The 12,187-nt window shown below is 35.2% G+C and overlaps 1 protein-coding gene across 4 annotated transcripts; it reads left to right on the top strand.

The window, feature by feature from the left end:
- Positions 1–4,766: 4,766 nt before the first annotated feature.
- Positions 4,767–11,769, top strand: LOC126820772 (myeloid differentiation primary response protein MyD88). Of its 4 annotated transcripts, none has more exons than XM_056101376.1 (5): positions 4,767–4,854; positions 8,188–8,792; positions 9,211–9,385; positions 10,252–10,346; positions 10,509–11,769. In XM_056101376.1, exons 2-5 carry the CDS (start codon positions 8,198–8,200, stop codon positions 10,685–10,687), a joined length of 1,044 nt encoding a protein of 347 aa, XP_055957351.1. In that variant the 5' UTR covers positions 4,767–4,854; positions 8,188–8,197; the 3' UTR covers positions 10,688–11,769. The 4 variants fall into 4 exon arrangements, with proteins under 4 accessions (XP_055957351.1, XP_050404846.1, XP_050404845.1 ...); XM_050548889.2 differs by having other exon boundaries at positions 4,849–4,976; XM_050548888.2 differs by lacking the exon at positions 4,767–4,854 and adding an exon at positions 5,506–6,252.
- The last annotated feature ends 418 nt before the right edge of the window (positions 11,770–12,187 follow it).

The following is a 12,187-nucleotide window of genomic DNA, read 5'->3' as shown; positions in this document are numbered from 1 at the left end:
TTGACGTAGACGTCGACGAACACCTCTCCCGATCATGTCCCAGACATGCTCTATAGGGGAAAGGTCAGGACTCATGGCTGGCCAAGGCATATGGACAATATGGTGACGCTGGAGGTAGTCTTAAAGAATCTGCCTTCACTTCTCCTTCTTCCAGGCGTCTTCAACATAAATTAGTAATTTTCTATAAAATAATGAATAATCAAGTTCCGATTTCCCTTTCAAATCTTGTACCACCTCGAATTTCAACACATCAATCATATAAATTGAGAAACTCTGACAATATTAAACAAATACACTGCAGAACCTCACACTATCAAATCCCTTTTTTTCGTCAGTAATCAAAGATTGGAATAATCTTGCTAGCGACATACGAAAATCATGAACGCTATCACAATTTAAATCAAAGCTTAGGCAAAAAAATTATGTACAGCCAGCACCCGAACTCTCTTGTATAGGCAATAGACAAAATCAAATTATTCACTGTAAATTAAGAAATCTCAAAAGTGATCTAAAATTTCACAAAATGTTAATGCATATATCAGATGACCCTCTTTGCCATTGTGGAAATGCTATAAAGGATTGTGAACACTTTTTCTTTTATTGCCCTAAATTTGTAAAAGCTAGAAAAGAAACAATTTATAAACTTCCGATGAAAAACAAAAACAGCCAATCCTTATTTTTCGGGCAAAAAAGTAATACATTATTATGATGAAAACGCTAAAATATTTAAAACTGTTCATAAATACTTGGATATTACAAAACGTTTCTGTTCGTAATCATACAAAATTTTACATTTAAATGGCGTCAGTGCGGCGTAAATTATATGAAAGTATCGCCTTTTTATCTGTATTAAATAAAGCTTAAAATGTCATGATATTACTGAATGGTTACTTTTTTCCGACTGACATAAGCCTTATATTGATTTAAGTATATGCGGTTCAGTTCCATTAAATTTAATCTGATGAAGACGACAAACAAATAAAACTAATAATTAAAAAAGTTTGTAGGTGTGGTGATGATAGCATACCCCCTCCCCCTCCCATTTATTTATTTTCTTCTTTTTTGTATTGTGTGTGCCTTTAAAGGGACATTCCTACGTATCTGATCTAAAAATAGCCTTACTGACTTACTGAACAATAGCAATCAAAGCATAACTTGAACATGTTGGAACAGAAAATCTAAATAAAAAAATCACAAAATATGAAAACAAAAACAACTCGACGTTAACAAAAAATCAAAAATGTAATCGATCAATAAAATATAAATTTTAGTCCCCCCCCCCCCCCGTGAGAATGTCCCTTTAAGAAATTTAAAATTATCATCTAAATTGTACATAATATGATTTATACTGTATATGTGTGTTATATTATGACTGCCAGTTGCAAATCTGTTAAAGATCCATTTTAAGGAAGCGATTTTATATAAGCTGATGAAGCTTGTTATCGTATCCTATATTTATTCTATGAATTTTGTAAATTTAAATGAATAAAATGTTGTTTAAATAAAGTCATTTACGACACGACCGCGATGGGCACGGGTATTATCATTTTGAAACGTCGACCTGCAGGTTGAGCAAAGGGCAGAACTATCGGTGCCAGGATGTGGTCACGGTAGTACACACCAGTGACCCTTCCTTAGACAATATGCAAGTCTGTTCTGCCAGTCAAACCAACGCACCCGCCCTCTTCGACTCTCCCAGATAACTAGGCCAAGTATGGTTGATGTTCAGTAGCGCGATGTACACAAACCAAGAGTTTTCAAGAGAGAGAGAGGTTATATAGCTTGATCTGAAATTGGTTCCCTCGTGTGAGAAAGTAATGGGTGGCAATTCCAGGTATGTCACTAAGTTTTAGCTGTTTTAATTTTTAATTAAAAATTGTAGAAATGGCAAGCAATTTTTGTGTCGTTGTGTCACCTGAAACAAACAGTAGTCTTTGTTCAACTATTAGTTTCGGTCGCTTTTATTTGCTGCAATATGAGTGTTAAATTGTTGTTCCAATAGCTTTTCAAACTACAAATAAAAGGACACACACACGACAATAAAATTACTGAAAATGTCTGGAAAACAGAGACAATGATTGAATTTATTACAGATTTCTGACCTCTTCTTATACGAAAATCTTTTAATTTGGGACCTGTCTGACCGGGACGCACCTAGCTTCGTCTAAAACAGATATTGACCAATTCCATATAGCTATGTCTACAACATTATTTTAAACATAAAGCTTATATCCCTATCCACAACCGTAATTCGACGTGAGTATCGGGCTATAAAAATCAATTTACCTATAGATAACGCTGTGGCAAATACTCACTCGATTTGCTTTAATAGATGGTCAATATGATTTAAGTATACTCTAAATTAGCAAACAAAATAAATGATATTATATCACTTAAAAATTCCCGCGCCAGTTAGTTTGGTTCATTACGGTTATTCAGCCCTAAATTTTAAAGGGGCATATGCGGCAGTTTATCGAGGAATACTGATTGTTCCAAATAGGTCTCAATTTGTCCATATACAACTGGCTGTAGTTTTTTCTTTGATGTGCATAGCAGTTATATTTCATATCAACCTGTCATGATAGGTTGATATATTCGGTTCACATGACGTCATGACAGGTTGATATATTGGGTTCATATCAACCGCTGATGATGTTGATGATCGAAATAATACAAAGAACACAGAAATACATTTTATTCTTTTGACAATTAAAAAATAAGATACAGTTTTTAGCATTCAGCACCGAAATAGACGGCGTACTTATCGGCATATTTAGATCGGTTATCCATGTCTCTAAGATATCTTTCAGAATGTTCTTTTTGTCCACATTTCGATTATTTCTCCACACACTCCAAGACTTGAAAATATTTATAGGCCAAGAGTTCCCTTGTAAAGTATTTTTGGGTACAATCCTTCTCTGAACATACCGAAAACCTTCATGGTTCACTGTCAGAATTATCGGAAAAGATTGCCTTTTTATCCAAATTTTCTTCAGCCTTTGACTATCAACTAGTAGATCCTCGTTGGCTAAAAATAATTTATTATTCGTCTGATAAAGTATTACTATCACTATCCATTTTGTTTTTGCTTTCTCTATCATATCAACCTCGGGTAGGTTAATATCCTATACATAGTGTGTTAGGGGAAATAACGACCGATGGAAGAGAAATATATTAATAAAATTTAACTTTCACCTAAGTCTTACAAAGGGGAAAACTCCATGTATCATAGGTTCCCATGCTATATTGAAAAAAAAAATCAAATTCAAAGAGGTACTGCAAAATGGCCGCAATTTAAGTATAGGTGCTGCTTTTTATTTAGGGAGGTACATATTACTGTGTGAACCGTGGTATAATAAACGGATTTCTTCAATTATGAACAAACTACTATACTTTGGTTATTATAAACTTACCTGTGTGTTTGAAATTACCTCCGGTTATATAAAATCCATTGTACAACTATATGTCCTAGCGAATAAAAAAGTTCTCTCTTGTAAAATTGAACTCATCACAAACTTTGACACCGAGAAATAACCAAAATGAAGGCTAATTACGTCACTTATCGGGATATATCATTTCGTATAGGGGGGTCAAAGCAAGGCTTGTCTGTCGTAACGGTTGTGTATGAATAAGCTATTCCTCTCGGAACCCAGTAATGAGTTTGGGCGTTTAAAAACATAAATACGCCCGTAGTCCGGTATTTTGTTTCCCTCTTGTATTATAATTATTTGGTTAGAGAGTTTGGTGGGATTATTTCTTTTGAACTATATTTGTTTTACTGACCTTAAATTGTGCCGTCGCCCCTGTCGGTCCGGACGTCCGTCCGTCCACAATTGTTTGTGGACTCTCTACAGGTCACAATTCTTATCCGATTTTGACGAAACTTGAAATATAGGTTTATCCCCAAAAGATCTCGGCTGCTTTCGATATTGGCATGTATCGGATCGAAACTTCCTGAATTATGGCCCCTGATTGAAAAAAAAATCGCGTTTTTAGCTTGTGGACCCTATAGAGGCCATAATTTTTTATCCAATTTTAAAAAAAAACCGTATTATTATATCACCGTTACACCCTAAGGACGACTGAGCTCGAAATTCGTGAAAACGGCCCAAAACTGACAGACAAAATGGCCGCCGCGTAAAAATATGGCATATCAAGGTTGTGGACCCTATAGAGGTCACAATTTTTATCCGATTTTGTTGAAACTTGAAATGTAAGTTTATAACCCAAAGATCTCGGTTCCTTTTGATATTTGCGCATATCGAATTGTAATTTCATGAATTATGGCCTTTGATTGTAGGAAAAATCACTTTCTTTTTAGCTTGTTCTCTATCCATCTCTCGAAAATGTGGGCGTATCCTGCCTGACAGCCACTGGTTAATCAACACGGTGTTTCTAGTTCTTTCTAATACGAAGCACGCATAAACATGTATGGTAGGATGCAAGAACATGATACTAACAGTAGCTTCATTTCACTTTTACAAGGTTCTTAAAACAATTGTTGAGTTGCCTAACGTGCGTGTTTCTAAATTCAATTTCTTGTTCCAGCTTTCTGTTATGTTTCGTAAAAAGGTAGCTTTCTGTTATGTTTCGTAAAAAGGTAGCTTTCTGTTATGTTTCGTAAAAAAGTAGTCTTGATTATCTGAGCCTGTCAATCAAACGGAGAATGGTCGGTAGACTGGTTAAGCGAGACTAATTTCAAAACTAGGGCACGTAACCTATTATTTACTCAAAAGTGCCCGGATGTTATGGCCGACACGTACTCGTAACCATTTTGCAGTCTATTATTTATCGATGGTTAATTGGTCATAGCTTATTCAGTACAACATGGCCGTTTAATTAGTGTTGATAAATGTGCGAAACTGTTTTAAGGCTTGTATATATATATAAATATTGTGGTGTAATTGTCGAGATATTTGGATATATTTACTTATGGTGGGTTACCGTATGTATGGTCTGTTTTCAACAATCACCGGGTTAGTATGCCGGGGTGTTCATCTCACCTACGTTTCCTCAAATGATCACCTATGCACGTGCTAAAACAGCACATTACAGGTTAATCGGTAACTTGAACACCCGAGTCAGAACAAATGGTCCAGGAGCGACCACCCGACATCCAGGCTAGCGAGTCAGCGTCTTACTCACTTAGCCACCGTGGCTTCCAATGTACAACAATGTCAAACTGTTAAAATCGACAGATAAAACCCGTTAATTCTTAAACAAAAAAAAAAAACAAAAAAAAAAAAATAAGGACAAAAAAGTCAAATTCATATTGAGTATTTAGTTCGACCACTTTCATGGTCATGATATACATTTCTATAATAATTATAAAATGGTTATTTTTGTTATAATCATGATTTATATTATTTTTTTAAACAAGCTTTTAACACAAAAAATATTATCCAGATATTTACTCATATATATATTTAATTCATTTAACCTAATCGTTTTAAGATAATCCGTTTATCAAACGAAAAATGAGCCAGTCCTTTCTAAACATAATACCTAGTTACGCACTTAAGAGGTAATGGGAATGATAAACGTAAATTTTTCATTCCTTTGACGAAGTTTCGTTTCAGTGAGACACAACTAGTCTATTAAAAATGAATTAACTAGATGGATTGTATAGTTTGCGTGTTTGTACTTTGGATGGGGATTTAAATGCTTGACATGTTTTCATAAGAAAATATTTTAATTATACCGCCATTGTCCACGTCAAAATATGTATGTATACATTTGTACATTTAAAAAGCACGAAACGAAAAAAATGATAGTGATTTTATAACTCGCAAGTATAACCACAACATTTAATTTTGAGTCTAGTTTCTGTGTTTCAGTTGGGTTATAAACAACTGCGAGTATAACCAGAACATTTAATTTCAAATAAAGTGTTTGTTTAGTTATAATCAGAACATTTTGTTGTATTTTAGTTGGGTAAACAACATTTGTTAGTAATATTTTATGTTAGTGAATTGTGTTTAAAATGAACTGTAAACATTGAAAGTTCGTGTTCTTTCGGGGTGTGTGTAAACAACTGAAGCGTGACTAAATAAAATAAAGGGGGATAATTCAACATATCGTATTAGCAGGTCACCAAGAATTGCGGATGTGTTTAAATCGACCCCAGTTATTTAAGTTTCTAGGTCACTGGTAAACCATGATTAAGGAAGTAAACTTTCGTAAATACTGTACGAGTGTCATGCAGTTGGACCCTGTATTAAGATTCCGATGTTTATTTGGGACACAAAAGAGGTTAGTTTCAAAGATTAATAACAATATTATAATACCAATAATGTAGCCTACATGTAGACCTACTCCGTACATTGCTAACGGTAACACTATTGAAGGTTTAGCTTCTAGACTTCCCTTTCGTTCGCTCATTCGTTCGTGGGGTTTTATGTGTAGGATAAAACATGAGACCGAGGTTATGCTGGGGAAAGAAAGACTGAAGAAAATAACCCGAGAAAAAGAAAAACCGAGGCCGGCAGGCCGAGAGTTTTCTGTCGAGGTTTTTTTTCTGACGATTTTCTTACCCAGCATAACCGAAGTCGAGGACTTTATCTTGCTTATAAACCGTCTATGTTTACATGTACACAAAATGAGAATATGCCAGAATTCCCATAAGAAAACCTTAGATCATGTTTTCTTATGGAGAAAAAAAAACCTACCCTGGAAGAATAACCTGTTACAGGTTTAAAGAAAAACTTTCAGAAGAATAACCCCAAATTCCCCTCGACTTTCAGACCTCAATTTATTCAGGGCATAGAATATACCCCACAGATCAAAGAGATTTACCGTTACAGGTTTATAAGTCCGCTGTTTGAATGTGGTAATTAATTAACTAAAGTATTCAGTAATTAGGATTATTGTTGAATCTGTGATAATAAAATTTGTCGAACATTTGGCTGTCATACATAACATCAGGTTGATATTGAGAGTTGAAGTCCGATTAGACGTGTGAATTCTAGAGAGATCGTCGATGTCAAGTCTCTATTGTACTGACTAAATCCAGATATGACAAGTCACTTTAGACGACTAAATGCGAGAGAGGGGGCGATGTGAAGCCACTGTTGTGGTCAAAATGGTGGTTACCAACAACTACTATAAAAAGCTTTACTAAACGTCATAATGTGTGCTTAACCAATAGCTGTGGTTTAAATTTAGGGGAATCCTTAAGTATGATGTGTGTAATTACTTAAGTATGATTTGTTTAACGTTGGATTTATTTCCGCACTTCTTTATTTAGACGATAGCTCCTTAAACATTGACAATAATAAATAATATTTACACTAATACGATATGGAATGGAGGTTGTATTTGAAGAGTGTTGAGTTACTGACTTATTTTCACTACATCTGAAACTAAACTAAGGTAGTATATTACGTCTGCTACAACGATTTGTCGATCAATATTTTATGTTGAGAAAATTTATTTAAGTTGATTATGCCTAATTAATGATTTATAAAACATTTATGGCCAAAAGTAAGAACTGGAATAGGTCTTACATAATGTATCTCTAATGAACCCAATGGTATCTATATTATACTGTAGGTATGTAAGTGAGTGACAATGATAAATAAGCCTATCACAGTGTTACTAATGTCTGTTACTATCGACCGCTGAAAGAAAACATTAAATAAGGACATACTTCATTGAATTAGGTCAAAAGAATTTTGAGTTGAAAAGATGTTATTTCAGTACGGCGGTCGGGTGGTGGGGGTAGTGGTACAAATCAGAAATGACAACGGTTTAGGACTTCGCCAGAATACAAACTACAGCATCTGTCCGTTCTTGCTTAACACCTCTTACACTTCAAGCCTTTTCCTCCTATTTTAACTAGCCTGGAGGTCGGGTGTTCGATCCCTGCATTGGCCAAGAAAGTTCATCCCGGTTTTCCGGCGTGGTTTCCCCTTGTCAGTGATGCAGGACGGAGGGCCTGACAAGGACAGCTGTCTAGTCCTTCGGATGAGACGAAAAACCGAGGTCCCGCATATACATTGGAATGCACGTAAAAAATCCCTTGGCAGTTGGAATTCGATATAAGAGTAGGCGATAGTGCCGCTGCCAGGGCAAAATTTCCCTCACAGCACACTGTATGGCGTAGGCCCGTCTTCATTAGCCCAGTATAGGAGCAGAACAGTAGGATGTTAAACCCCATTTCATTTCATTTCATTTCCTATTTTTAAGGTGAAGATAAATGTTGCTGGGGAAATTCATGGGGACCAAACCAGGCAAACTGAAACAAGCGACGGCCAATCGAAGAAATAAAACATTTAATCACGAAAACATAGACGTTGACAGAGGAAAGACACTCGAAAATCTTGAAAGATTAAGGAATCAGTCACAAGAAGGAAATGTGACCAGGATCAGATGCATAGAAAACACACACGAGACAGCTGAGAATAATTCGAGCAACTATGTAATAAATTCATCCCCTCATGGTTCTTTCAGCTCATCACCCAACTGCAATAGCAATGTATCTCAGAAGCCAAAAGGTCGATTAGTGAATGGTAAAGTAGAGTATGAATGTGATTTAACAAATGATCGCGAAATACCTACTCAGCAAAATGAGTCTTCTGGAAATAGACCTATGGGGGTTGGGAGAGTCTCAGTTAAGAATGTGTATACAAGATATGAAGATGAATCAACAAGTGTGGTTTCTGGAGTTTATAGTGAAAGAGTGATATCTAGTAATGCAAGCTTGAATATTGAACAATGTGAATCAACTACAAGTCATCACGCTATAAGCTCGAGTGAAAATGAACACCTAACAACAGATGATGCCTCGGAAGGTAAGTTAGTGTCAGAAATTGATTTTTCATTGGAGGATTGACAAAAACAAATATTGCAATGTCTTCTTATTGGAATCACATCGGTTTACTATAACTCTTTTGGCAAATTTGATAAAATTTATAATTAATAGTAGACGGCATTTTTATAAAGCTGATTCTGGTATTTAGTCATACCATGAGTTCATTTATGGGTAAGCATCCTGTTTTGCGAAAATGAACAGTTTCATAATTACATCTATGATATATATAGTCACATCCACATACCCAAGGTGTGTACGTTCATGTTTCATACAATGCCAAATATAAGACCAACGAATACATTCATTGGCGTAACCGATGTGGTGAATGAAAGCGGTGTGATATATGGTTATATTTGATTTGGTAAAATTCAAGTTATTTTGTACTTATACTTTTTAAGGTGAAGCGAAATATGATGCATATCTGAATTGTCCAGCAGAGCACATCTTGGTTGGAAAAAGAATTTTAGAGGTATTGGAAAACCCCCCCTACAATTTTAAATTATTTTTACCTCAAAGACAGATTTTGCCAGGCCTTGTTGAATATGATGCCAAGGCCGAAATTGTAGAAAAGAGGTAAATGAGTATATTATACCCAAGGAAAAAACTATTTTAAATTTTAACTTTGTGAATTTCTCATTCGAGGTATCACAGTAGTAGAAAAAATGAAATGGAATGAAATGGAGTTTAACGTCCTACTTTTCTGCTCCTAACCTGGGCTAATGAAGACGGGCATACGCCATACAGTGTGTTATGAGGGAAATTTTGCCCGGACAGCGGCACTACGGCCTACTCTTATATCGAATTCCAACTGCCAAGGGATCTTTTACGTGCACGCCAATGTGTACACGGGACCTCGGTTTTTCGTCCCATCCGAACGACTAGACAGCTTTCCTTGTCAGCCCCTCCGTCCTGCATCACTGACAAGGGAGAACCACGCCGGAAAATCTGGATGAACTTTGTCGGCCAATGCAGGGATCGAACACCCGACCTCCAGGCTAGCGAGCTAGCGTCTTACCCACTTAGTCACGTGATCCCCCACACAGTAGTAGAAACGAGGTAAAGGAGTATATTATACCCAAAAAGAAAAACTATTTAAAATTTGTGAATTTCTCATTCGAGGTATCACAATTAAAGGACAATCAAGGACAAGAAAACGTAGCCATGAAGTGAAATATTTTTCCCCAGTTCAATAATATTGGTAACATAATAAAGTCTAAAGTTTCTAATTGTCGCTTTTTGGTGAATTGGATAAAAAGACGAACAATAGACCAGTGAACAAACGCATCCATTAATAATATCAAATACGTGTATGTACCAATAATATAATTATAATGTCTACATTTCTTCATACTAAATTGTTGTTCTAATGTCTACATTAATTAATATTAAATACGTTTGTGTATCATTAGTGAGCACTAATTTCTACATTTATTTGTTAGATGTTCTGGAAAAGTTATAGCACTTCTGTCAAGGGACACCAAATCATCTGAAGCTTGTGATTTTATCAACCATTTTGCAAAATCTCTCGATCCAGGTATGTTTGTCTCGAGTCACTTGAATTTTAGAAAAAAGGAAAAATGTCTTATAATTTAAATCATTTAAAAATACCATTACTAGTATACATAGCATATGAATAATATATTTGAAAACCGATGACTCGGTGCTTAATTAATACTAAATTTTGTATTATTTTCAGTTTCCAAGCGTACATATTTGATTCCAGTTAAGATAGATGACGATGCTTATATTCCAAGAATTCTTCAAGGGATGTACTTGATTCGTTATAGTAGAGACAATAATCGAGGGTTTTTTTGGGATAAACTTTCTAAATCCATCAGATCAAACGTGCCATTAAGTGAGTCTGAATTGGAATAAATCCCAGGAACAAAAATCATCGTTTTCCGGTCCATTTCCAATATAGAACAATTTACGGTGGTTTTATTGTAATGCCAGGAACAAAGAATTAGTGAAATATAATTTGTTGACAAAGACTAGACAAACGTGTTCAGTATTCTGTGAGTTTATAATTCGTATATAGAATAATAATATGCGAACCTTTATATGAGTTTTTCAATTACCAAATTATCAGCCTAGATCTGATATTTTAAGTTTTTTAAGAACAGTCCTACCTCAACGATATATAATGACAGTAACCTTGGTGGCTCTCTAAGTATATATATTTTAGGAACAGATTAGATACATCTTTTGGGAATATAAACAGTTAATTTGTTTTGGGACTAGACGCTTAATTACCTTTAAGGATATCTATGATGCTTATTTTGGGAATAGACCGTCAAAATTTACTGTTGTGAAATCTATAATAATTACAAATACCTTTTTATATCTCCACACTGAAATGTGGTCGTATATTGTCGTCGCCCGTCTGGCCGTCCGTATGTCTACCCATCTTTGTGCCCACTTGTGGACGCTCTAGAGACTATAGTTAGTATCCGATATAAGACGAAGGGGCATATTTCCAGTAATTTCTTTCGGAGTTATGACCCTTGATTACTTTGAAAAATCATGTGGACGATTTATACATAGTATTTATTACCGACAAAAGAGAAATATGCGACAACCCTAGTGAATTGCCCGGACAACTTCACTGATGTCGGCGTATGGTTCGTTGCCTGGCAACCTAGCCTTTGCAATGTAACAAAACACATGTAGTTTGTCTATTTTTAAAGTAAGAACAATAACTATAAATTTTGGGATCTGTCAGTTGAATATATTCGATTTTACACAATGTATTCTAGAAACACAAGAAAACAGCATAAAAACGAAATAAAAATAATAAAATACAAGTGAAGGGTTCTTTACAAAAGTGTTTATTCAGATGCCAGGTAAAGTGTAAATATAACTGAGTTTTCTTTAAGATGAAAATATGTATCAGTGTACATTTATGCAGTGAACAGAAATTGTATTTATTTAATTTAATAAAGATAGAGGTATATTTACGCATGGTTATATTTCCGTTTTATATTGGTAAACCGGCAAACCTAATAGCTAGTACCCTCCATATTAACCACAGTTCTAAGAATATTATCAATATCTAAATCATTCTCTCGCCGGAAAGTAGTTTTATTTAAGTTGACATAAAGTTCATGTCATATATGATGATTGTTATTGATTTTGTTATTATATTTATGTGAACCTTAGAGGCAGTGGCTATTATACTGAGCAACCTGAGAAAATTTTGAAAAATTGAGTCAATATCCTGTCATTCGAGGTCATTGCTAGGAGATATTCTTGTGAACGAGAGGACCAGAAATGTAAGTCAATGGGACAGAATCTCGAGATCTGCCCCTGTCAATTCCACCTGTTTTGCAAGAGTTGACAGAACATTTGAACAGCCTGACGCCCCACGACCCACAC

This window comes from Patella vulgata, chromosome 5 (genome assembly GCF_932274485.2).
Source record: "Patella vulgata chromosome 5, xgPatVulg1.2, whole genome shotgun sequence".
In the NCBI taxonomy this organism is placed as follows: Eukaryota; Metazoa; Mollusca; class Gastropoda; family Patellidae; genus Patella; species Patella vulgata.
Note: the sequence above shows the minus strand (reverse complement) of the source record. Positions and strands in the feature narration are given on the sequence as shown.

What these genes read in the sequence shown, in the direction of transcription:
- LOC126820772 (XM_056101376.1), top strand. Translation starts at nt 8,198, where the DNA reads ATGTTGCTGGGGAAATTCATGGGGACCAAACCAGGCAAACTGAAACAA. An exon ending in AACAGATGATGCCTCGGAAG is followed by an intron (nt 8,793 to 9,210) that starts GTAAGTTAGTGT and finishes ATACTTTTTAAG; the next exon opens with GTGAAGCGAAATATGATGCA. An exon ending in GCCGAAATTGTAGAAAAGAG is followed by an intron (nt 9,386 to 10,251) that starts GTAAATGAGTAT and finishes TTTATTTGTTAG; the next exon opens with ATGTTCTGGAAAAGTTATAG.